Raw genomic sequence first — 25,755 nt, forward strand, 5'->3', positions numbered from 1 at the left:
AGCAGCCAACTCATGACTCCAAACCTCCATCCTCCTGGGTGAATGGTCACGGCTGATTGTGTTCACCTGCCTCACTGCCCAGAAGGAATCATGTGGTTAGTCTTTCTATGCTGCCGAGGCAATGGTCTCTCTATAGTTTCACGGATAGTGGAGACAAGTGGAAAGTGTCCCTTTGAGGCTTCTTGTACATGACTCTCATCACCCTGGTCAAAGAGCAATGTCTCCATACACAGTTCTGTATGAACGGCAGGGACAGCCATCTCTGGTCCCCCAGGATGTCCTTCACCTGGAAGGGGTGGGGTGGGGATGCCATGTCCAGATGGAGGCCAGACACAGGGCTTAACACTGGCCAGCTGGGTCTGAGATGGAGGGAAACTTGCACAGGACATGGTCACTAAATGTTTCACTTCAATTCGTCCACACATCCACTGAGGCGTCGATGATGCAGGTTACAGACAACCCTGCCTTGGTAATGGCTGTCATCCAGATGAGGAGAAGGAGTGCCTATCGCTGTTTGGCACAGGGCCATGAGGAGCAAGAGCCTGAGTAGCAAGAGGCAGTGGGGACTCTGGAAGGGAAAGATGCTGGTGAAAAGGGTTCACTGTGGTGACAATGAGTGTATCCCTGGTGGTGCTCTTATCTAGAGATGGGCGAAAGGCCATGCCAGAGGTGCCCTCGTATGTCCTGGGATGTGGTTGCTCACATCCACCAACTTCTCCAGTACAGTCTGCGGCCGTGAGGACTCTGGAGGAGTAATGCGGAGCTCCTGGTCTGCAGTGAGTGAATGTCTGTCCGGGTGCCCCTTAAATACGTTGCCAAGACCTTCAACCCCAGACGGTAATGGCGGGGCAGGCGACTTTCTTCCCGCTCCACCACGTGGTTCGCTGTGCTCCTCGCGGATGCATAATTAATGAGCTGAAAAGTGAAAGATTGTGTTCACCTGCCTCACTGCCCAGAAGGAATCAAGCCAACTTTTCTGCTCACCACCAGACTTAGTCTCCAGAATGGAAAATTCTGCCCTTCATCTTGATCTTCTGATCTAAGATCCTACCTCAATAATATACTGATCTCATCCTTTATTAACAGTGCTACCCTATCTCCTTCTCCTTTTTGTCTATCCTTCCTAAATGTCGAATATCCTTGAACATTCAGTTCCCAGCCTTGGTCACTCTGCACCATAATGGCATTTAGGTCATATCTATTTACTTCTATTTGAGCAGTCAATTCATCTACCTTGTTGTGAATGCTGCATGCATTCAGATAGAATTCTGTCTTTTTATTATTTTTGCAATCTCTAGCCTTATGTGCTGGTACACTCTTTAGTTTTTACTCTCTGTCCCTTCCTGCCACGCTCTGATTATCGATTCCCTTATCGTTACCTTGTTCTCTTGTCTTCTTCTCTCCCTTTAATTTACCACATCTCCCCTCATTGATCCCTGGCCCTACTATTTAGTTTAAAACCCTCTCTATTGCCTTAGTTATACAACTCACCAAAACACTGGTGCCAGCACATTTCAGGTATAGACTGTCAAAATGGTACAGCTCCCACTTTCCCCAATACTGGTGCCAGTGCCCCATGAATCAAAACCCATTTCTCCCACACCAATCTTTGAACCATGCATTTAACTCTCTGAACTGATTTACCATTCGCCAATTTGCTCAGGTAGTAATCCAGAGATTATTACCTTTGAGGTTCTGCTTTTAAATTTAGCCCCTAGCTGCTCATACGCTCTCAGCAGAACCTCTTTCCTAGTTCTACCTATGTTGATGGTACCTACATGGACCAGGACCACCCACTGCAAGTTCCTCTTCAATCCAGAGCAGATATCCTGAACCCTGGTACCGGAAAGGCAACACAGCCTTCTGGGCTCTCGCTCTTGGCTGCAGAAAACTATGTCTATCCCTGTGACTATACTGTCTCTTATTGCCACTACATTCTTATTAACTCCTCCTGCTTGAATGGCTTCCTGTACCATGGTATCATGGTCAGTTTGTTCATCCACCCTCAGCCACTGCTGTCGTCCATACAGGCTGCAAGGACTTTGAACCTGTTGGACAATTGCAAAGACTGAAGCTCTTCCACTTCTACCTTCTCAACCTTCTTACCTTCCTCATTTGCAGTCACACCCTCCTGTCCCTGACCACTGACCACTGACCAAATCAGATGACTGTACCCGAAGGGGTGTGGCTGCCTCTTGGCACAAAGTGTCCAAGTAACTTTCCCCTTCCCTGAATGTGTCAGTGTCTGCAGCTCGGCCTCCAGCTCAATGACTCTGTGCTGATGCCATCAGCAGTGTTCCAATTCGCCTCTGTTACCCAGGCTCAGGTTGGGGAGCTCAGCCAGGCTTCATCCTACAAATCATTATCGAGTGGATTGTGATGGGCGAAGAGTGTGAGAGGCCATGAAGGAGAACAGATTGGGATCAGCTTTGTGAAAGAGAACGCAAGTGTGTGAGAGAGAGGATGAGCATGTTCAACAAGTGTTCAACAGGGTGAGTGTGCGTTTGTTCATTGACAGCAGTTGATCAAAGTCCACCTTATGTAGGCCTGCTATGTGGCATGTGATATCCTGTATACTCTCACACTGCCTCAGTGCCACTCAGGGTTGCTGTGCCATGAAGGCTACTCTTGCTGCACAGAATTCTTCTGAAACAAGTGTTATTCTATGAGGGTTCAGATTGACCCTGGACTGAGGGGCCCTGCCCACAGCATGCCTCAGTGTATCAGTGCAAGCTGGGAAGTGTGTCAGGTGCGTGAAGAAACATTTAGCTGGAACGAATGGTGAGTGGTGAATGAATAGTGCTCGTCCATTACACTTGCAAACAGGCTTCATATGGGCTTTGACTGGAGTTTGCTGTCAGTCAACCATACAAACAACAGAGCACCCTCTATAGAGAACCTGAGACCTGTGTGAACGGAGGAAGAAACAGTGTGTCTCTTTAACCAATCAGACTGAGGAATTGTTAATGAGCAGCACAGAATCAGAATCAGGAAGTATAAGTTAAATAGTGAATTCAATATCAAGTCAGGTACAAAAGGCGAAATAAAGAGAAGGAAATAAAGATTGGATTAGGACACATAAAAAAAGTGACAAGAAAAATGTTTTAAATGGCATTTTTAATACTTTAAATCTCCAATAATGAAATACTGAAGGAATGAGACTCCATGCTTGTAAAAGTTAGTTTTCTGTGCCAGAGGGGTTATTTACCAATAATTAAGACTTGCCACCCCATTAAGACCACACCTATACTGGAATGGATAAGCCCTAACTTTTTTTGGTGAGTTTAGCACGTACATATCAGATAAGTACAACAACATCATGCTGTTCCACGTATTTGAATGCTAAGTCTCTCAGCAAGATACCAGTATAGTGCAACATCTGGAGGAGCAGGGCATCTTGGGCAACAAATTCCTGATTTTCGCAATCAACTGTGCATGTGCAGTCGCTGGAATTTTCCGTCTGAATTCCACATAAATAACCTTATTTCACAGCAAAATCTTCAGCTACCAAACAATGGTAAATTTCCCGCTTAGGCACTGGGAGTATTCAATGAGTAGGTATCAGGTAATTTCAATTTGTGTTAAAATAATGCGACAACTCACAGTGGATTGGTCAATGTTCCTGATCCAACAATTAGTCTTAAACTAGCCCAGAGAAACTTCACTACCCAGGTCCTGCTGGAGGTAGTATAATCAAATTGGATAGAAGTCAACTTGTTCTATAGTACAATTTCATTAAATTTAAAAAAATTCTTTTATGGGATGTGGGTGTTGCTGGCTAGGCCAGCATTTATTGCCCATCCCTAATTGCCCTTGAGAAGGTGGTGGTTAGCTGTCTTCTTGAACTGCTGCAGTCCATGTGGTGTAGGTACACTCATAGTGCTATTAGCAAGGGAATTCCAGGGTTTTGACCCAGCGACAGTGAAGGAACGGCGATATATTTCCAAGTCAGGATGGTGAGTGGCTTTGAGAGGAACTTGCAGGTCATGGTATTCCCATCTATCTGCTGCCTTTGTCCTTCAAGACGGCAGTGGTCGCAGGTTTGGAAGGTGCTGTTGAAGGAACCTTGGTGAGTTGCTGCAGTGCATCTTGTAGATGGTACACGCTACTGCTACTGTGTGTCGATGGTGGAGGGAGTGAATGGGGTGCCAATCAAGTGGGCTGCTTTGCCCTGAATGGTTTTGAAAAATTTATGGCCATATATTTGGAATGAACTACTGTTTGTAAAAATCATTATATCTTAGTTTGTTCTCTGCACAGTTTCTTTCTAAAAATGAGACAGCCAACGAGCAGCAGAATGAAGACAAAGAGGGAGAAGATGATCATGACTGTTAGGTACGAGGTATGGGTGAGGGGTCTGGTGTAAGGCAATTCTGCGGGAATCATGTTTGTAAGGTTCAACATGTAGCCAAGGGTCCAGCCAGCAGCACTTCCTTTAATCTGTAAACAAGAAAGAAATCTATAAGTAACTGAGACAGTGCGATGCAACCAGATTGCCACATGAAGAGAGGCAGAAATGGAGGAGAAAATCAGGCAGATATAAAGCAGGCCACTGGTTTGCTATTGCCCATTTCTCTGCGACTGCCCAAGGGTGGTTTCACCCCCAGCAAGTTGAAAGGGCAAAGGGAGGATGAGAGAGACAGAATGCTGGAGTGGAGTGAACAGAATGGAACATTCTGGGGAGGGGATTATGGGGTTGGATGAGATTACTGAGGTAGGGAAAGATGAAGCAGGAGAGGATTTAAACACAAGGATAAGAATTATAATTTTGAGACTTTGGATTCAGAAGCTGGATAGAAAATAAATCAAATTTTCAGGTGATATCAAACTTGGAGGGACAATGGAATTAGGTATTAGAATTAGGTGTGAGAGCATGAGGTAAACGCAAAGTGGACAGAGCAATGGCAGATGAAGTTTATCACAAACAAATGCACAGAAAGCAAGACATATGTTTAGAATGGTGCTGAAATAGCTACAGGAGAAGTTGAAAGAGACTTGAAGTAGAATTTTCCATGCCCATTGGCGATGGGTATGAATGAACAATATGGCGACATGGCCAAAAAGACAACGTGAAACCGCTTTCCAATTGTCTGCTCTGCCCATCAATGGCGGGCTGTGTTTCCCGCCATCAGATGTCTGTAGCATCTCATTATCTCATCATGCTGTAGCATCTCATTATAAGCCCTGCCGGCCAAAATCATCCCCCCCATGCTGGATTATCCAGGCATGTAGGCGTGATTACGCGCCGGCATGTTTCACAACTGTACATAAGCGACGCGTACCTTGCGAGCTGCACTTCACTTGGGACTTCAAGGTTTGTTTGCCTATGTTGCTTTGGGCAGCATTCGTGGTCGTCAGCGCCAGGCTTCGCAGGCAGCATCACATCACTTTTAGGGGGGGGGGGGGGCTCACGGGCAGGTCTCTACCTACCAGATCAGCCATAAGACGGAGGTGGCATTTCAATGGCTGTAAGGCTAGGTCTTGCTTTGGGGAGGGGGAGAAGTGGCCTCAGGCAAGGGAAGAGGCTGGAGGGCGAGGGCTGTACTGGGGTAGGGGGGTCTGCCCAGGGTGTGTGGGGGAGGCACATGTTGATCTGTGCAAGTGGTCTCAAGATGGTGAGGGCTGAGGAGGCAGTCTCCAGCGGAGGTGAGGCCAGATGGACATGTGAGGGGTTTGTGTGTGAGAATGGGTGGTGGTGTCCTGAGTGAAGTGCAGCTTGCCAGGTGCACGTCACTTATGGGCCATTGTGAAACACGTCGGCGTGTTTTCCTGCTGACGTGGGCGGATGATCCTGCGGCTGGGGGGACGATTCCGGCGGGCTGGCATAACAGTGATATGTAGATGTATTATAATGAAGTTCCTGACGTCTGATGGCGGGAAACGTGGCCCACCATTGGCAGGCTGAACGGACGGTCACAAACTGGTTTCACAACGTCGTGAAACTGATTGTGCCATATTGTCCGCTCATGCCACCGAATACGCCCAACGCCAGCGGGCATGGAAAATCCCAGCCTGAGTTAGTAATTAGGAAGCAGAGATCTGTAACATTGCATCCTGTGAATAAACCTACTATCAAGGAAAAGACCTGTGTCTTGTTTTGTACTTCACCATATGAGTTGGATCCATTAACATTACAGAGGTGGAAGTAGGCAGTCTTGGTGATGGAGAAATTGTGGTTGGAAGCTCAGCTCAGGATCAAATAGAACAGCAAGATTGAACAGTCTGATTTACGCTGAGACAGAGGCTCGGGAGGAATGGAATCAGTGCCCAGGGTACAAACCTTTCTCATAAACTTGATTGTTTTCCAATTAGCAGAAGTAAAGTTGTAGCCGTTCTGCAGGAGGCTGAGGATATAGTGTCCGGAGAAGCAGTATTCGCTCAGATACTGTTCATCAATCGAGAACAAATTATTCACCTGTTAAGAATAAGTTAATATTCTGAAAAGAAAGCAAACATGTAACTCCTGTGATTAATCCACATCTTGTTTCTCTTGTTCTACAGCACGAGGAAGTGTAGAAATTAGGTCACTGGGTAACACTCAAACTTTACAGTAATGCGGGGGCTTGTAGCAGCAGCAGTAACACTACCCAAGAGTTAAGCCTCATGTCGAGCTGCCAGTTAGCTAACTGAAGCTTCAGATACTCCTGCTCATAGAAAGCTGAAAACCTAAAAGAATAAAATAGGAGGAATAAAAGAACCTGAAGGATAGAAGAGGAGGAAATGCTAAAATTATTGGAAGGTAAAAGGTACAGAGAAATAAAAAGACAGACAAAGGTTGCACTGCTGCAGTTTATGTAGAGGTGGGTTTGAACCAGTGTAAGGAGACATGTGTTTTCAGTGAATGATTGCCTCATTCAAGGTTCCACTGACTTTACCCACCACAGAGTGGTCAGTCCAGATATGCACAAGGTTGGACTCTGGTGAATAACTATTATCCTCTTCAACCTCATGAATTGAGTTAATGGCCCCTGTTAGTGGCTTCTGTTCCTGTCCTCATTATCCCAGGATTTTCTCATTCCATTGGGGTTCAACTCTGGCCAGAGAAGGATTAATTGTAACTGAATGTGCTCATCTACTCTTTTCTCATTGTAGCATTCTTCCCTCCATAAACATTTACTTCCTCAGCTCAATGAACACTTGCGATGGATTTTTCAAAAATACATGTTTGCATCAAGATGCTGAAAGGTTTAGTGACGCCTCTCTCCGCAGTGATGGGACTATATACCTGGGCCTGTCTCATCTATTGAGCCAAGCTTTTTTCTCAGACCCAACTCAGTCAGTGGAGAACGATGAATCCAGTGGACTTCTTGCTGAAATCCTTGTACAGCTGACCTGTTAATCCTCTTCAACTTTAGGGACAGTGATAGCAGGAGCTTTGACAGGCACATGCCCAAGGAAGTGTCTCCTCTTGTAATAAATTCCACCGCCAATCCGTGCCCAGTAGCAGTGTGTCAGTCCCTGCCCCTTACTGCACTCTCTGATTCTGGAGGTGAAGGGGCTACACGTGTTGCAGAACCTTCACAAAGGGCTCTCACCTACCTCAAACCAAGGCCTTGAACAGAACTCATCAACTGCCTTCTTCACTTTGTCCAAATCATGAGGCCCTCCATTCGTCAGATTTAAAAAATTCATCACAAAATAAAATGCAGAGAATGCCTGAGGGAACAAAAGGAGAAATGGGATAAGAAAAGCCTTTGTTTTGATTAGTCACCATTTGACCTGGGCCACACCAGCATTACTTGACCACAATTGTCACAGAAACATTGACTATTTTCACAGAATCACAGAATTGTTACAGTGCTGAAGGAGGCCATTCAGCCCATCATGTCTACACCAGCTCTCAGAATGAGCAATTCACTTAGTTCCATTCTCCCACCTTCTCCCCATAACCCTGCACATCCTTCCTTTTCAGATAACAATCTAATTCCTTTTTGAAAGCCTCTATTGAATCTGCCTCCACCACACTCTCAGGCAGTGCATTCCAGACCTTTATTGCACACTGCGTGAAAAAGCTTTTCCTCATGTCACCTTTGCTCTTTTTGCCAATTACTTTAAACCTGTGTCCTCTCGTTCTCAATCCTTTCATGAGTGGGAATAATTTCTCCCTATTTACTCTGTCCAGACCCCTCGTGATTTTGAATACCTCTATCAAATCTCCTCTCAGCCTTCTTTTCTCCAGGGACGACAATCCCAACTTCTCCAATCTATCTTCATAACTGAAGTTCCTCAACCCTGGAAGCATTCTCATGAATATTATTGCACTTTCTCCAATGCCTTCACATCCTAAAGTGCGGTGCCCAGAACTGGGTACAATACCCTAGTTGAGGCTGAACTAGAGTCTTATACAAATTCAAAATAACCTTTTTGTTTTTCTACTCTATGCCCCTATTAATAAATCCTAGGACACTATGTGCTTTATTAACCACTCTCAACCTGTCCTGCCACCGACATCCTTTTGAAGCTCTGCACTAGCCTCTTCACAGTTCACATTGCTTTCAAGTTTCATATCATCTTCAAATTTTGAAATTGCGCCCTGTACACCAAGGTCTAGCTCATTAATATACATCAGGAAGAGCATGGCTCCCAACACTGACCCCGGGGGAACTTCACTACAAACCTTCCTTCAGTCTGAAAACCATCCATTAATCACAACTCTGTTTCCTGTCACTCCGCCAATTTCTATTCATGTTGCTACTCTCCTTTTTATTCCATAAGTTCACAACTCTGTTGTGTGGCACTGTGTCTAAGGCCTTTTTGGAAGTCTATGTACACCACATCAACAGCATTGCCCTCATCAACTCTCTCTGTTACTTCTTGAAAAAAACTCCAGCAAGCTAGTTAAACATGATTTTCCCTTAATCCATAATTAACCCGCATTTGTCCAAGTGACAATTAATATTCTCCTGAATACTGTCTCCAGAAGATTGATCTTTTATTATTTATTTTCTTCTGTCTCCCTCTTACCAGTGATGCGCTGACATGGGGTAGGTCTGCATATAGTCACAGGGACAGGTGTTGTTAAACCGTTATTAATGCTTAAACACAGAAAGAGGATATTCGGGGAATGGAAGTTAAGCAATGGATTCACTCTAGCTGGAGTCAGTGGAAGAAGTGCAGTGTGGGGTTATGTGATAGAAAATTATGGCTGATAGTGAAAGGAAGAATCAACAAGAGAGTTGTGACACCGGCCTTGTTATTTACAGCAAAAACTCGGACATTCAGCACCACTATAAATTCCTATACGCTGTCACCAGGGCACCATGAAAGGTTGTTGGACTCAGCACTGTAACAGGAGTACAGTGCACAGGAACCTGTCACAGTGCTGAGGGGAGAGTGTACAGGAATCAGTCACACTGTTGAAGGGACAGTGTACATGAACCTGTTGTGGTGCTGATGGGACAGTGCTGGAATCTGCCACACAACAGAGGGGAGAGTGTACAGAAACCAGTCATGGCGATGATGGGACAGTATACAGGAATCTGTCATGGTGCTGAGGGAACAGTGTACTGGAACCTGTCACATTGCTGAAGGGACAGTGTACAAGAACCTCACACACTCGTAAGGAGACAGTGCACAGGAAACTGCCATAGTGCTGAGCGGACAGTATACAGGAACCTGTCACGGCACTGAGGGGACTGTCGACAGGAACCTGTCATGGTGCTGAAGGGACAGTGTATGGGAATCTGTCACATTGTAGAGGGGACAGTGTACAGGAACCTGTCACACTGCTGAGTGGACAGTTTACAGGAACCTGTCACACCAATGAGAGGACAGTGTAAAGGAACCTGTCACACTGCTGAGGTGACAGTGTACAGGAACCTTTCACGATGCTGAGGGGACAGGGTACAGGAACCTGGGAGTGTGTGCAGGAACCTGTTGCATTGCTGAGGTGTCAGTGTACAAGAACCTGTCACGGTGCTGAGGGGACAGTGTACAGGGACCTGTCACGATGCTGAGGGGACAGGGTACAGGAACCTGTCACGATGCTGAGCGGACAGGGTACAGGAACCTGTCACGGTGTTGAGGGGATATTGTAGAGGATCCTGTCACACTCATGAAGGGAATGTTTACAAGAGCCTGTCACGGTGCTGAGGGGACAGTGTAAAGGAACCTGTCATGCTGCTTAGTGGACTGTATACTGGAACCTGTCACACTAGTGAGCGACGAGTGTACAAGAACATGCTGTGGTGCTGAAGGGAAAACGTACAGCAACATGTCACAGTGCTGAAGGGTCAGTGTACCAGAACCTGTTGTGGTGCTGAGGGGACAGAGTATAGGAACCTCATACGCTTGTAAGGAGACAGTGCACAGGAAACTGCCATAGTGCTGAAGGGACAGCATACGGGAACCTGTCACATAGTACAGGGGACAGTGTACAGGGACCTGTCATAGTGCTGAGGGGAGAGTGTACAGGAACCTGTCACGCTCGTGAAGGGAAAGTGTACAGGAACCTGTCACAGTGCTGAGGGGACAGTCTACAGGTACTTGTCACACTGGTGAGGTAAGGTTGTACAGGAACGTGTTGCAGTGTTGAAGAGAAAGTGTACAGGGCCCTGTCACGATGATAAGGGGACAGTATATAGGAAACTGTTGTGGTGCTTAGGAGACAGAGTACAGGAACATACTGCAGTGCTGACGGGACAGCCTACAGGAACCTGTCACGATCACGAGGGGATAGTGTACAGGACCTGTCACGGTGCTGAGGGGACAATGTAAAGGAACCTGTCACACTTCCGAGGGGAGAGTCTACAGGAACCTGTCACAGTGCTGAGGGGACAGTGTACAGGAACCTGTCACAGTGCTGAGGGGACAGTGTACAGGAACCTGTCACAGTGCTGAGGGGACAGTGTACAGGAACCTGTCACAGTGCTGAGGGGACAGTGTACAGGAACCTGTCACGGTGCTGAGGGGACAGTGTACAGGAACCTGTCACGGTGCTGAGGGGACAGTGTACAGGAACCTGTCATGATGATGAGGGGACAGTGTACAGGGACCTGTCATAGTGCTGAGGGGAGAGTGTACAGGAACCTGTCACGCTCGTGAAGGGAAAGTGTACAGGAACCTGTCACAGTGCTGAGGGGACAGTCTACAGGTACTTGTCACACTGGTGAGGGAAGGTTGTACAGGAACGTGTTGCAGTGTTGAAGAGAAAGTGTACAGGGCCTTGTCACGATGATAAGGGGACAGTATATAGGAAACTGTTGTGGTGCTTAGGAGACAGAGTACAGGAACATACTGCAGTGCTGACGGGATAGCCTACAGGAACCTGTCACGACCATGAGGGGATAGTGTACAGGACCTGTCATGGTGCTGAGGGGACAATGTAAAGGAACCTGTCACACTTCCGAGGGGAGAGTCTACAGGAACCTGTCACGGTGCTGAGGGGACAGTGTACAGGAACCTGTCACGGTGCTGAGGAGACAGTGTACAGGAACCTGTCACGGTGCTGAGGGGGCAGTGTACAGGAACCTGTCACGGTGCTGAGGGGACAGTGTACAGGAACCTGTCACGGTGCTGAGGGGGCAGTGTACAGGAACCTGTCACGGTGCTGAGGGGACAGTGTACAGGAACCTGTCACGGTGCTGAGGGGACAGTGTACTGGAACCTGTCACGGTGCTGAGGGGACAGTGTACAGGAACCTGTCACGGTGCTGAGGGACAGTGTACAGGAACCTGTCACGGTGCTGAGGGGGCAGTGTACAGGAACCTGTCACGGTGCTGAGGGGGCAGTGTACAGGAACCTGTCACGGTGCTGAGGGGACAGTGTACAGGAACCTGTCACGGTGCTGAGGGGACAGTGTACAGGAACCTGTCACGGTGCTGAGGGGACAGTGTACAGGAACCTGTCACGGTGCTGAGGGGACAGTGTACAGGAACCTGTCACGGTGCTGAGGGGACAGTGTACAGGAACCTGTCACGGTGCTGAGGGGACAGTGTACAGGAACCTGTCACGGTGCTGAGGGGACAGTGTACAGGAACCTGTCACGGTGCTGAGGGGACAGTGTACAGGAACCTGTCACGGTGCTGAGGGGACAGTGTACAGGAACCTGTCACGGTGCTGAGGGGACAGTGTACAGGAACCTGTCACGGTGCTGAGGGGACAGTGTACAGGAACCTGTCACGGTGCTGAGGGGACAGTGTACAGGAACCTGTCACGGTGCTGAGGGGACAGTGTACAGGAACCTGTCACAGTGCTGAGCGGACAGTGTACAGTAGCCTGTCACGGTGCTGAGGCGACAACGTACAGGAACCTATCATGGTGGTGAGGGAAGGTTGTAAAGGAACCTGTTGCGGTGCTGATGAGACAGAGTGCAGGATCCTGTCACACAGCTGAAGGGAGAGTGTACAGCAACTATTCCCGGTACTGAGGGGACACTCCAGGAACCTGTCACACTGCCGAGGGGACAGTGTACAGGAACCTGTCAGGTTGTAGAGGGGACAGTGTACAAGGACCTGTCATGGTGCTGAGGGGAGAGTGTACAGGAACCTGTCATGGTGCTGAGGCGACAGTGTTCAGGGACCTGTCAGGATGCTGAGGGGACAGTGTACAGGAACCTGTCATGGTGCTGAGGCGACAGTGTTCAGGGACCTGTCACAATGCTGAGGGGAGAGTGTACAGGAACCTGTCATGGTGCTGAGGCGACAGTGTTCAGGAACCTGTCACACTATTGAGGGGACAGTGTACAGGAACCTGTCATGGTGCTGAGGGCACAGTGTACAGGAACCTGTCAAGCTTGTGAAGGGAAAGTGTACAGGAACCTATCAGGTTGTAGAGGGGACAGTGTACAGGGACCTATCATAGTGCTGAGGGGAGAATATACAGGAACCTGTCAGGTTGTAGAGGGGACAGTGTACAGGGACCTGTCAAGCTTGTGAAGGGAAAGTGTACAGGAACCTGTCAGGTTGTAGAGGGGACAGTGTACAGGGACCTGTCATGGTGCTGAGGGGAGAGTGTACAGGAACCTGTTGCGTTTCTGAGGTGACAGCGTACAGGAAGATGTCACGATGCTGAGGGGACAGTGTACAGGAACCTGTCATGGTGCTGAGGCGACAGTGTTCAGGAACCTGTCACACTATTGAGGGGACAGTGTACAGGAACCTGTCATGGCGCTGAGGGCACAGTGTACAGGAACCTGTCAAGCTTGTGAAGGGAAAGTGTACAGGAACCTGTCAAGCTTGTGAAGGGAAAGTGTACAGGAACCTGTCATGATGATGAGGGGACAGTGTACAGGGACCTGTCATAGTGCTGAGGGGAGAGTGTACAGGAACCTGTCATGCTCGTGAAGGGAAAGTGTACAGAAACCTGTCACAGTGCTGAGGGGACAGTCTACAGGAACTTGTCACACTGGTGAGGGGAGGTTGTACAGGAACCTGTTGCAGTGTTGAAGGGAAAGTGTACAGGGCCCTGTCACGATGATAAGGGGACAGTATATAGGAAACTGTTGTGGTGCTTAGGAGACAGAGTACAGGAACATATTGCAGTGCTGATGGGACAGCCTACAGGAACCTGTCACGATCATGAGGGGATAGTGTACAGCAACCTGTCACGATGCTGAGGGGACAATGTAAAGGAACCTGTCACACTTCCGAGGGGAGTGTCTACAGGAACCTGTCACAGTGCTGAGGGGACAGTGCACAGGAACCTGTCACAGTGCTGAGGGGACAGTGTACAGGAAGGTGCCACAGTGCTGAGGGGACAGTGTACAGGAAGGTGCCACAGTGCTGAGCGGACAGTGCACAGTAGCCTGTCAAGGTGCAGAGGAGACAGTGTACAGGAATCTGTCACGGTGCTGAGAGAAGAGTATACAGGAACCTGTTACGCTCGTGAGGGGAGAGTGTACAGGAACCTGTCATGGTGCAGAGGCAACAATGTACAGGAACCTGTCACGGTGGTGAGGGGAGGTTGTAAAGGAACCTGTTGCGGTGCTGATGAGACAGAGTGCAGGATCCTGTCACACAGCTGAAGGGAGAGTGTACAGCAACTATTCCTGGTGCTGAGGGGACACTGTACAGGAACCTGTCACACTGCCGAGGGGACAGTGTACAGGAACCTGTCAGGTTGCTGAGGGGAGAGTGTACAGGAACCTGTTGTGTTTCTGAGGTGACAGCAAACAGGAAGATGTCATGATGCTGAGGGGTCAGTGTACAGGAACCTGTCATGGTGCTGAGGCGACATGTGCAGGAACCTGTCACACTACTGAGGGGAGGTTGTAAAGGAACCTGTTGCAGTGCTGAAGGGAAAGTGTACAGGGCCCTGTCATGGTGATGAGGGGACATTATACAGGAAACTGTTGTGGTGCTGAGGAAACAGCTCAGGAACATGTTGCCATGCTGAGGATATAGCGTACAGGAATCTGTCACGATCATCAGGGGATAGTGTACAGCATCCTGTCACACTGCTGAGGTGACAATGTAAAGGAACCTGTCACAGTGCTGAGGGGACAGTGTACAGGAACCTGTCACAGTGCTGAGGGGACAGTGTACAGGAACCTGTCACAGTCCTGAGGGGACAGTGTACAGGAACCTGTCACAGTGCTGAGGGGACAGTGTACAGGAACCTGTCACAGTGCTGAGGGGACAGTATACAGGAACCTGTCACAGTGCTGAGGGGACAGTGTACAGGAACCTGTCACAGTCCTGAGGGGACAGTGTACAGGAACCTGTCACACTGCCGAGGGGACAGTGTACAGGAACCTGTCAGGTTGCTGAGGGGAGAGTGTACAGGAACCTGTCACGCTCATGAGGGGACAGTGTACGGGAACCTGTTGCAAGGCTGAAGGGAAAGTATACAGGAACTTGTCATGGTGCTGAAGAGACAATGTACAGGAACCTGTCACACTGCTGAGGGGACAGTGTAAAGAAACCTGTGATGGTGCTGAGGGGACAGTGTACTAGAACCTGTCAAACTGCTGAGGAGATGGCGTAGAGGCACCTGTCACGGTGCTGAGGGGACAGTGTACAGGAATCTGTCATGCAGATGAGTGGACAGTGTACAGGAACCTGTCACAGTGCTGAGGGGACAGTGTACTGGAACTTGTCATGTTGCTGAGTTGACAGTGTACTGGAACCTGTCATGGTGCTGAGTGGACAGTGTACTGGAACCTGTCATGGTGCTGAGTGGGCAGTGTACTGGAACCTGTCATGGTGCTGAGTGGACAGTGTACTGGAACCTGTCATGGTGCTGAGTGGACAGTGTACTGGAATCTGTCATGGTGCTGAGTGGACAGTGTACTGGAACCTGTCATGGTGCTGAGACGACAGTGTACAGGAACCTGTCACGGTGCTGAGGGGACAGTGTACTGGAACTTGTCATGGTGCTGAGAGGACAGTGTACAGGAACCTGTCACGGTGCTGAGGGGACAGTGTACTGGAACTTGTCATGGTGCTGAGGGGACAGTGTACTGGAACCTGTCATGGTGCTGAGGGGACAGTGTACTGGAACCTGTCACGGTGCTGAGCGGACAGTGTACTGGAACCTGTCACGGTGCTGAGCGGACAGTGTACTGGAACCTGTCACAGTGCTGAGGGGACAGTGTACAGGAACCTGTCATGTTGCTGAGAGGACAGTGTACTGGAACCTGTCACGGTGCTGAGAGGACAGTGTATAGCAACTTGTCACGGTGCTGAGGGGACAGTGTACAGAAACCTGTCACGGTGCTGAGAGGACAGTGTACTGGAACTTGTCACGGTGCTGAGGGGACAGTGTACTGGAACCTGTCATGGTGCTGAGGGGACAGTGTACTGGAACCTGTCATGGTGCTGAGGGGACAGTATACTGGAACCTGTCATGGTGCTGAGGGGACAGTGTACTGGAACCTGTCACGGTGCTGAGTGGACAGTGTACTGGAACTTGTCATGTTGCTGAGTTGACAGTGTACTGGAACCTGTCACGGTGCTGAGGGGACAGTGTACTGGAACTTGTCATGTTGCTGAGGGGACAGTGTACTGGAACCTGTCATGGTGCTGAGGGGACAGTGTACTGGAACCTGTCACGGTGCTGAGGGGACAGTGTACTGGAACCTGTCACGGTGCTGAGGGGACAGTGTACTGGAACCTGTCATGGTGCTGAGCGGACAGTGTACTGGAACCTGTCACGGTGCTGAGCGGACAGTGTACTGGAACCTGTCACGGTGCTGAGCGGACAGTGTACTGGAACCTGTCACGGTGCTGAGCGGACAGTGTACTGGAACCTGTCACAGTGCTGAGGGGACGGTGTACAGGAACCTGTCATGTTGCTGAGAGGACAGTGTACTGGAACCTGTCACGGTGCTGAGAGGACAGTGTATAGCAACTTGTCACGGTGCTGAGAGGACAGTGTACAGAAACCTGTCACGGTGCTGAGAGGACAGTGTACTGGAACTTGTCACGGTGCTGAGGGGACAGTATACTGGAACCTGTCACGGTGCTGAGGGGACAGTGTACAGGAACCTGTCACAGTGCTGAGGGGACAGTGTACTGGAACCTGTCACGGTGCTGAGGGGACAGTGTACTGGAACCTGTCACGGTGCTGAGGGGACAGTATACTGGAACCTGTCACGGTGCTGAGGGGACAGTGTACTGGAACCTGTCACGGTGCTGAGAGGACAGTGTATAGCAACTTGTCACGGTGCTGAGGGGACAGTGTACTGGAACTTGTCATGGTGCTGAGCCGACAGTGTACTGGAACTTCTCACGGTGCTGAGGGGACAGTGTACAGGAACCTGTCACGGTGCTGAGCCGACAGTGTACTGGAACCTGTCACGGTGCTGAGGGGACAGTGTACTGGAACCTGTCACGCAGTTTGTCAGTTTAGAATATGGCCGCTTTCTGAGATATGCGCAATACTTACTGCAAATTCCCCCTTGACCTGGGGCAGGTAAACCCCATTAAATGAGCAGGTGCTCCAGTCACAAGGCGTGAAATTGAAGATGTTTTTGACATAGCTTCTGCATTGGACAGAGTTCCCTGTCCCACTGAGTGTCAGTGTTCGATGACTTGTACTGTGGTGTCCAGCTGTGCATGGACTGTTAAAGAAGGCCGTCACATTGATAGACTTAGAGTAACCATTGTTAAAGCAGGGGTTTAAAATGGTTCCATTGTCAGTCACCTGTAAAAGAACAAAATGTAAATTTATTCCAGATGTTTGATACTCAGCTAGCACACACAGTCCAGACTCATTTTCACGTTGATTTTTAGGGCCTATACTAGGAGGCACAGAGCCTGCTCAGGAGCTCATCCACTGTTTGAAAAGCAGCAGCAGCACAAATTTGAGATTCATTTAACGTTATTACCCCAGTGCCTCTTGCAAGGAGCTGTTTCCCCTAGTTGCTTTAAAAAACACATTTCTGTAGGAAGAGACAAACTGAGTGGCAGCAGAAATGGAGCTGAGTGCAGTAATGTTGGGTACTTTTCAATAACATTCTGTTTATAAACAGCTGCCGCCTACAGACAACTTAGGTATGGATTTACGTAATAGAATTGGTACAGAAACATGAAAACAACAGTCTGTCTGCCACCTATACACCCTGAGGGTCCGGCCTAGTCATAGTCATAGAGTCATTGAGGTCTACAGCACAGAAAAAGGCCCTTCGGCCCATCGAGTCTGCATCGGTCAAACAAGTACCTAACTATTCTAATCCCATTTTCCAGGACTAGGCCTTGTATGCCATGGCATCGCAAATGCACATCCAAATACTTCTTAAATGTTATGAGAGTTTCTGCCTCTACCACCCTTTCAGGCAGAGTTCCAGATTCCCACCATCCTCTGGGTGACAAAATTCTTCCTCACACGCCCTCTGAGCCTCCTGTCCCTTACCTTAAATCTATGCCCCCTAGTTATTGATCCCTCCACCAAGGGGAAAAGTTCCTTCCTGTCTACCCTATCTATGCCCCTCATAATTTTATACACCTCAATAATGTCCCCCCATGTTTGTCTGCCGCCTATACCCCCGAGGGTCCGGTTTGTCTGCCTCCTATACCCCGTGAGGGTCCGGTTTGTCTGCTCCCTATACCCCGAGGGTCCGGTTTGTCTGCTCTCTATACCCGCTGAGGGTCTGGTTTATCTGCCCCCTATACCCCCTGAGGGTCTGGTTTATCTGCCCCCTAGACTCCCTGAGGGTCCAATTTGTCTGCTCCCTATACCCTGACAGTCAGAAACAGGGGAAATTATAATGGGGAACAAAGAAATGGCAGAAGAATTGAACACATATTTTGGTTCTGTCTTCACAAAAGAGGCCACAAATAATTTCCCACAAACGTTAGGGAACCAAGGGCCTAGTGAGAGGGAGGAATTGAAGAAAATCAGCATTAGTAAAAAAATGGTGTTCGAGAAATTAATGGGGCTAAAGGCTGAAAAATCCCGAGGGCCTGATAATCTACATCCCAGAGTACTAAAGGAAGTGGCCCTGGAAATATTGGATGCATTGGTGGTCATCTTCCAAAATTCTATAGACTCTGGAGCAGTTCCTACAGATTGGAGGGTGGCAAATGTAACCCCACTATTTAAAAAAGGAGGAAGAGAAAAAACAGAGAATTACAGACCAGTTAGCCTAACATCAGTAGTGGGGAAAATACTAGAGTCTATTATAAAAGACCGTGTAACAGAACACTTGGAAAGTATTAATGGGATTAGACAAAGTCAGCATGGGTTTATGAAAGGGAAATCATGCTTAACTAATCTACTGGAGTTTTCTGAGGATGTAACTAGTAAAATAGGTAAGGGAGAATCAGTGGATGTGGTGTATTTGGATTTAAAGGAAGCTTTTGATAAGGTCCCACGTAAGAGGCTGGTGGGCAAAATTAAAGCACATGGGATCGGGGGTAAAATACTGGCATGAATTGAGAATTGGTTGACAAACTATAAACAGAGAGTGGGAATAAATGGGTCCTTTTCCTAATGGCTGGTGACTAGTGGTGTACAACAGGGATCAGTACTTGCGCCCCAGCTATTCACAATATATATAAATGACTTGGATGAGGAAACCAAATGCAATATTTTCAAGTTTGCTGATGACACAAAACTGGGTGGGGTTGTGAGGAGGATGCAAGGAGGCTTCAGGGTGATTTAGACAAGTTGTGTGTGTGGGCAAACACAAGGCAGATGCAGTATAACATGGATAAATGTGAAGTTATATGCTTCGGTGTGAAAAACAGAAAGGCAGAGTATAATTGAAATGGAGATATATTCGGAAATGTGGATGTACAAAGGGAATTGGGTGTCCTTGTACACCAGTCAGTGAAAGTGAAAGTGAAGGTGCAGCAAGCAATTAGGAAGGCAAATGGTATGTTGGCCTTCATTGCAAGAGGATTTGAGTTCAGAAGTAGGGATGTCTTACTGCAGTTATACAGGGCCTTGGTGAGACCACGCTTGGAGTATTGCATATAGTTTTGGTCTCCCTGCCTAAGAAAGGATATACTTGCCATAGAAGGAGTGCAGTGAAGGTTCACTAGGCTGATACCAGGGATGGCAGGACTGTCGTATGAGGAGAGATTGGTTCGAATGGGCCTGCATTCACTAGATTTTAAAAGAATGAGAGGGGATCTGATTGAAACGTATAAAATTCTAACAGTGCTAGACAGACTAGATGCAGAGCGGATGTTTTCCCTGGTTGGGGAGTCTAGAACCAGGGGCCACAGTCTCAGGACAAGGGCAGGCCATTTAGGACTGAGATGAGGAAAAATTTCTTCACTCAGAAGGTGGTCAACCTGTGGAATTCTCCACCACAGAAGGCTGTGGAGGCCGGGTCACTGAGTATATTCAAGAAAGAAATTGATAATTTTTTGGATATTAGAGGCATCAAGGGGTTTGGAGAGAAAACAGGAATTTGGCATTGAGATAGAGGATCAGCCATGATTCTATCAAATGGCAGAGCAGGCTCGAAGAGCTGAATGGCCTACTCCTGCTCCTAGTTTCTATGTTTCTACATAGCCTTCCACAGTAACATTTCAAAAAATGTACGTCTATGAAATTCACAGAATGTGATAGTTACAGGCATTTTCCCATATGTTAGTTACCATCCAGGATCTTATTACCTTGATTGCTCAGGTCACTACTGTTCTCTATAAGGTCACTCTATTGGTCACTGCTGATCTCTATAGGACCATTCTATTGGTCACTGCTGACCTCGATAGGACCGCTCTATTGGTCACTGCTGTTCTCTATAGGACCATTCTATTGGTCACTGCTGTGCTCTTTTGGACCACTTGACTGGTCATTACTGTTCTCTGTAGGACCACTCTATTGGTCACTGCTGTTCTCCATAGGATCACTCTACTGGTCACTACTGCTCTCTATAGGACCACTCTATTGGTCACTACTGCTCCCTATAGGACCACTCTACTGGTCACTACTGTTCTCTATAGGATCATTCTATTAGTCACTGCTGTTCTCTATAGGACCACTATATTACATGGCACAGAAACAGGCCCTTCAGCCCATCGTGTCCGCACTGGCCATCAAGCATTTATCTATTTTAATCCCATTTTCCAGCACTTGGCCCATAGCCCTTGGCCCACAGAATATGACGTTGCAAGTGCTCATCTAAATACTCCTTAACTATTGTGATGTTTCCTGCCTCTACCACCCGTACCTTAAATTGATGCCCCCTGGTTATTGACACCTCCTCTAAGGGGAAAAGTTTCTTCCTATCTACCCTATCTATGCTCCTTATAATTTTGTATGCCTCTATCAGGTCCCCAATCAGCCTTCTCTGCTCTGAGGAAAACAGCCCCAGCCTATCCAGTCTCCTTTTATAGCTGAAATGCTCCAGGCCAGGCAACATCCTGGTGAATCTCCTCTGCACCCTCTCCAGTGCAATCACATCCTTCCTATAGTGTGACGACCAGATCTGCACACAGTACTCCAGCTGTGGCCTAACTAGTGTTTTATACAGCTCCAACATAACCTCCCTGCTCCTTTGTAATATGACTCAGCTAATAAAGGCAAGTATCCCATATGCCTTCTTAACCACCTTATCTATCTGTGCTGCTGCCCTCGGGGATCTATAGACATGTACACCAAGGCCCCTGTGATCCTCTGCACTTCCTAGGGTCCTACCATTCATTGTGTATTCCCTTGCCATGTTAGTTCTCCCAAAATGCATCACCTCACACTTCTCAGGATTAAATTCCATTTGCCACTGCTCTGCCCATCTTACCAGCCCATCTATATCGTCCTGTAATCTAAGGCTTTCCTCCTCACTATTTACAACACCACCAATTTTCGTGTCATCTGCGAACATACTGATCATACCTCCTATATTAACATCTAAATCGTTAATGTACACTACAAACAGCAAGGGTCCCAGCACCGATCCCTGCAGTACACCACTCATCACAGGATTCCGATCGTAAAAACAACCTTTGACCATCATCCTCTGCCTCCTGCCGCTAAGCCAATTTTGGATCCAATTTGCCAAATTGCCCGGGATACCATGGGCTCTTACCTTCTTGACTATTCCCCCATGCAGGACCTTGTCTTACTGAATTCCGTGTAGACTACATCAACTGCGCTATCCTCAACTACACACCTAATCTCTTCCTCAAAAAATTCAATTAAATTTGTTAGACATGATCTCCCCCTAACAAAGCCATGCTGACTATCCCTGATTAATCCCAGCCTGTCCAAGTGGAGGTTAATCCTGTCTCTCAGGATTTTTCCAATAGTTTCCCTACCACTGATGTTAGACTCACTGGCCTGTAATTACCTGGCTTATCGCTACTACCTTTCTTGAATAATGGTGCCACATTCACTGTCCTCTAGTCCTCTGGCACCTCTCCTGTGGCCAGAGAGGATTTGAAAATTAGTGTCAGAGCCCCTGCAATCTCCTCCCTTGCCGCACATAGCAGCCTGGGATACATCTCACCTGGGCCTGGGGATTTATCCACTTTTAAGCCCACTAAAACCGCTAATACCTCCTCCCTTCCAATGCTAATTTGTCCTAATATATCACAGTTCCCCTTCCTGATTTCTACACCTACATCGTCCTTCTACATAGTGAATACAGATGGAAAGTAATCATTCAAAACCTCACCAATGTCCTCCGGCTCCACGCACAGATTGCCACTTTGGTCCCTAATGGGCCCTACTCTTTCCCTGGTTATCATCTTTCCCTTAATATATTTCGAAAATGCCTTGGGATTTTCCTTTATCTTTCCAGCCAGTGTTTTTTCATGCCCCCTCTTTGCTCTACTAATTACTTTTTTAAGTACCCCTCTTTCTATACTCCTCTAGGGCTTCCGTTGTTTTCAACCCTCTGTATCTGCCATAAGCCGCCTTGTTTTTCCTTATCTAATCCTCTATATCCCTTTACATTCAAGGTTCCCTGGACTTGTTCGTCCTACCCTTCACCTTTGCGGGAACATGTTGGCCCTGAACTCTCACTATTTCCTTTTTGAATGACTCCCACTGGTCTGATGTAGACTTTCCTACAAGTAGCTGCTCCCAGTCCACTTTGGCCAGATCCTCTCTTATCATATTGAAATTGGCCTTCCCCCAATTCAGGTCCATCTTTCCAAGATAGTGTACATTATTTCCGGTCCATCTTTGTCCTTTTCCATAACTACCTTAAATGATATGTTATGGTCACTATCCCTGAAATGCTCCCTCACTGACATTTCTACCATTTGCCCAGCTTCATTCCTTAAGATTAGGTCCAGTACCGCCCTTCTCTTGTAGGACTTTCTACGTACTGGCTCAAAAAGCTCTCCTGGATGCACTTTAAGAATTCTGCCCCCTCTAAGCCTTTCACACTAAGACTATCCCATTTGATATTGGGGAAGTTGAAATCCCCCTATATTATTACCCTATTATTTTTACACTTCTCTGAGATTTGCCTACATATCTGCTCCTCTATCTCCCCCTGACTGTTTGGAGGCCTTTAGTACACTCCCAGCAAAGTGATTGCCCCCTTTTTGTTTTTAACTTCTACCCATATGGCCTCATTTGAGGAACCTTCTAAGACATCATCCCTCCTTGCTGCAGTAATTGACTCCTTGATCAATAGTGCAATGCTACCTCCTCTTTTACACTCCCCCTGTCACGCCTGAAGATTCTATATCCTGGAATATTGAGCTGCCAGTCCTGCCCTTCCCTCAACCATGTCTCTGTGATAGCAACAATATCATATTCCCATATGTTAATTAACACCCTCAATTCATCTGCCTTACTTATAAGACTCCTTGCATCAAAATAGATGAAATCCAGCCTCGCATTATTCCCCTGTGCCTTAACAGGTCTATATTTGCTCTGTCTTCCTGGCTGACTTAGTTTCTCTTCTATATTTGGCTGTGCATCACCCCGCAAGGATGTTGGTCCTGTTCCAGTTCAGGTGCAACCCGTAAGGCTTGTACAAGCCCCACCTTCACCAGAAACAGACCTAGTGATCCAGGAAACTAAAGCCCACCCTTCTGCACCGTCTCTTCAGCCACGCATTCATCCTCTCTATCGTCCTATTCCTATACTCACTAGCACGTGACGTAGGGAGTAATTCAGAGATTATAACCTTTGAGGTCCTGCTTTTTAATCCGCTACCTAGCTCCCTAAATTCATGTTGCAGGACCTCATCCCTCTTTCTACCTATGTCGTTGGTATCAACATGAACCACGACCTCTGACTGTTCGTTCTCCCCCTTCGGAATGCCTTGCAGCCATTCTGCGACACACCATCCTGGAGTCACATCTATGGTCGCAGTAGCACCTATCTGCACCCCTCACTATTGAGCCTCCTACCACTATTGCTCTTGCTCTCGGTCACAGCTGTTGTCTATAGGATCACTCTATTGGTCATTGCTGTTCTCTATAGGACCACTCTATTGGTCATTGCTGTTCTCTATAGGACCACTCTATTGGTCACTGCTGTTCTCTATAGGATCACTCTGTTGGTCACTGCTGTTCTCTATAGGATTACTCTATTGGTCACTGCTGTTCTCTATAGGATCACTCTATTGGTCACTGTACCATCACACTCTGAAAACATTACATTGATCAGCCTCTGCAAACACATCTTTGCCCCTGAGGACAATATCATGTTTTTTAAGGAAGTCATCCTCTACCAGTAGGGTGCCATTTTCAATATGAATCTTATCATTATTAGGAGGGTACCATCATGTCTCTAATAATACTACCACTAAGTATCATCAGCACATTGCCAACATCTCCAAGGTTACATGTAACATTGGTAAACATGTCACCAAATTCATTCAACATGTCAATAACCTCTATGAGACTATTGCTGTTGCTGACAAAGATGCCAGTTCTGTGGTGTCACCATCATTGTCCATAGAACACTAGCAATAAAGTTACCACCATTGAAGAAAATGAACTTTATATCGTGCACCTTTCCTGACCTCAGGACACTCCAATGTATTTTACAGCCAATGAAGTATTTTTGAATTGCACTCACTGTTGTAATGGTGGATACTGCTTCCTTCTAGGAAGGTCCTGCAGTCCATGGAACATCTCCCTTTCCAAAAAAGACACTATCATTGTCAACAACATGCTGACAACTTTCTGACTATTCTTTCTCATTGTGTTTCTGTCCTCTCTGATAAGCTTTCCAAACTGCAGTAAGATGCTGACCCTCCCAATTGCAATGGAACCTACTTGAAGATCAAGCAGTAAATAGGATATGGCTCTATGTAATATTAGTATTATCTGACAACTGGAGAATGCAGCAATCTCACAGGATCTATTTTAAAGTTTTCAACTTTTCAGGAGTTCTTTAAATTTGATCTTTAACCTCATTATTCATTATAGACTTAGCTTTAAAAACTTCACTTCCAAAATTGGATGTAATAATCCACTCTTTTCCTGGAGATCTGCAGGGCATCGTCAAAATGATTCTTCCTACCCCAGCAATTTTATAGCATTCTGGTGCAGGTGTGTGACTGTGACTTTTCCAAAAGATTGGAGATTGGTGGCTGGAGATAGCAAAGCGAGGTTAACTGGCTCAATGAGGCTTATGCAGTTAATATGATGAATCAATTGATGCATTTATTTTGAATTAGCAAAAATGCCTTAAAGTCCTAGAAAATTAACGATACAGTAGGAAGCCATTCAGCCCATCATGTTTGTGGCCAGCCGGAAAAAAGCTGGCCAGCCTAATCCCACCTTCCAGTTCTTGGTCCATAACCTTGTAGGTTATGGCACCTCAAGAGCTTATCCAGGTATTATTTTAAATGTGATGAAGTTTTCTGCCTTTACCTCATTTCAGGCAGTGAGTTCCAGTCCCCTCACCCTACTCTGGGTGAAAAAAATTCTCTTCAGCCCCCGCTCTCATCCTTCTGCCAATTACTTTAAGGCTGCCTTTGCTGCCAACGGTGTGCATGAACAATTGTATTGTTTTATTCCATTATGTCATTGCCAGTGACGGAGCAGGGCAGCAGCCAGAAGCAAAGATGCCGCTACGCAAATCATCACAGCTGTATTTTAGGAAGCTTGGTATATCTCATTGGCCTTGTATTTTTCTTTGTTTTTGACTGGCTATCTCTGTAATTAGTTCATTCCGTTTACAAATTTGTCTTAAACATTTGAATAGCTGGCAGGGAGCTGCTCCTGATCTTTGGAACTCATTTCCATACAGCACACAACTGCCTCAAGGAAGGGTGAAACCCATCCAGGTTCAGTAACATGAAAAAGACCATTGCTGTGTGGAAATGCAGTTTATGCAGGGTTAATTACAAGAAACCCCATTCTGTGAATGAATAAAAAACTTCTTATTCCCAGAAACAGCACAGAAACAAGCAGATGGTGTATGTGTGTGATGACATCTTTGACGCAT

At 47.2% G+C, this 25,755-nt stretch overlaps 1 protein-coding gene across 3 annotated transcripts in view; it reads right to left on the reverse strand.

The window, feature by feature from the left end:
• Nucleotides 1-3,100: 3,100 nt before the first annotated feature.
• Nucleotides 3,101-25,755, reverse strand: part of entpd1 (ectonucleoside triphosphate diphosphohydrolase 1) — a 145,385-nt gene continuing 122,730 nt past the window's right edge. For all 3 annotated transcript variants that reach the window (XM_078564969.1, XM_078564971.1, XM_078564970.1), the window contains 4 exons: nucleotides 16,828-17,085; nucleotides 7,540-7,656; nucleotides 6,281-6,415; nucleotides 3,101-4,440 (listed from right to left, as the gene is read on the reverse strand). In XM_078564969.1, the coding sequence (XP_078421095.1) occupies nucleotides 4,234-4,440; nucleotides 6,281-6,415; nucleotides 7,540-7,656; nucleotides 16,828-17,085 (717 nt within the window). In that variant the 3' untranslated portion in view covers nucleotides 3,101-4,233. The remainder of the gene's footprint in view (nucleotides 4,441-6,280; nucleotides 6,416-7,539; nucleotides 7,657-16,827; nucleotides 17,086-25,755) is intronic.

Source organism: Cetorhinus maximus, chromosome 20, assembly GCF_964194155.1.
Source record: "Cetorhinus maximus chromosome 20, sCetMax3.hap1.1, whole genome shotgun sequence".
NCBI lineage: Eukaryota > Metazoa > Chordata > Chondrichthyes > Lamniformes > Cetorhinidae > Cetorhinus > Cetorhinus maximus.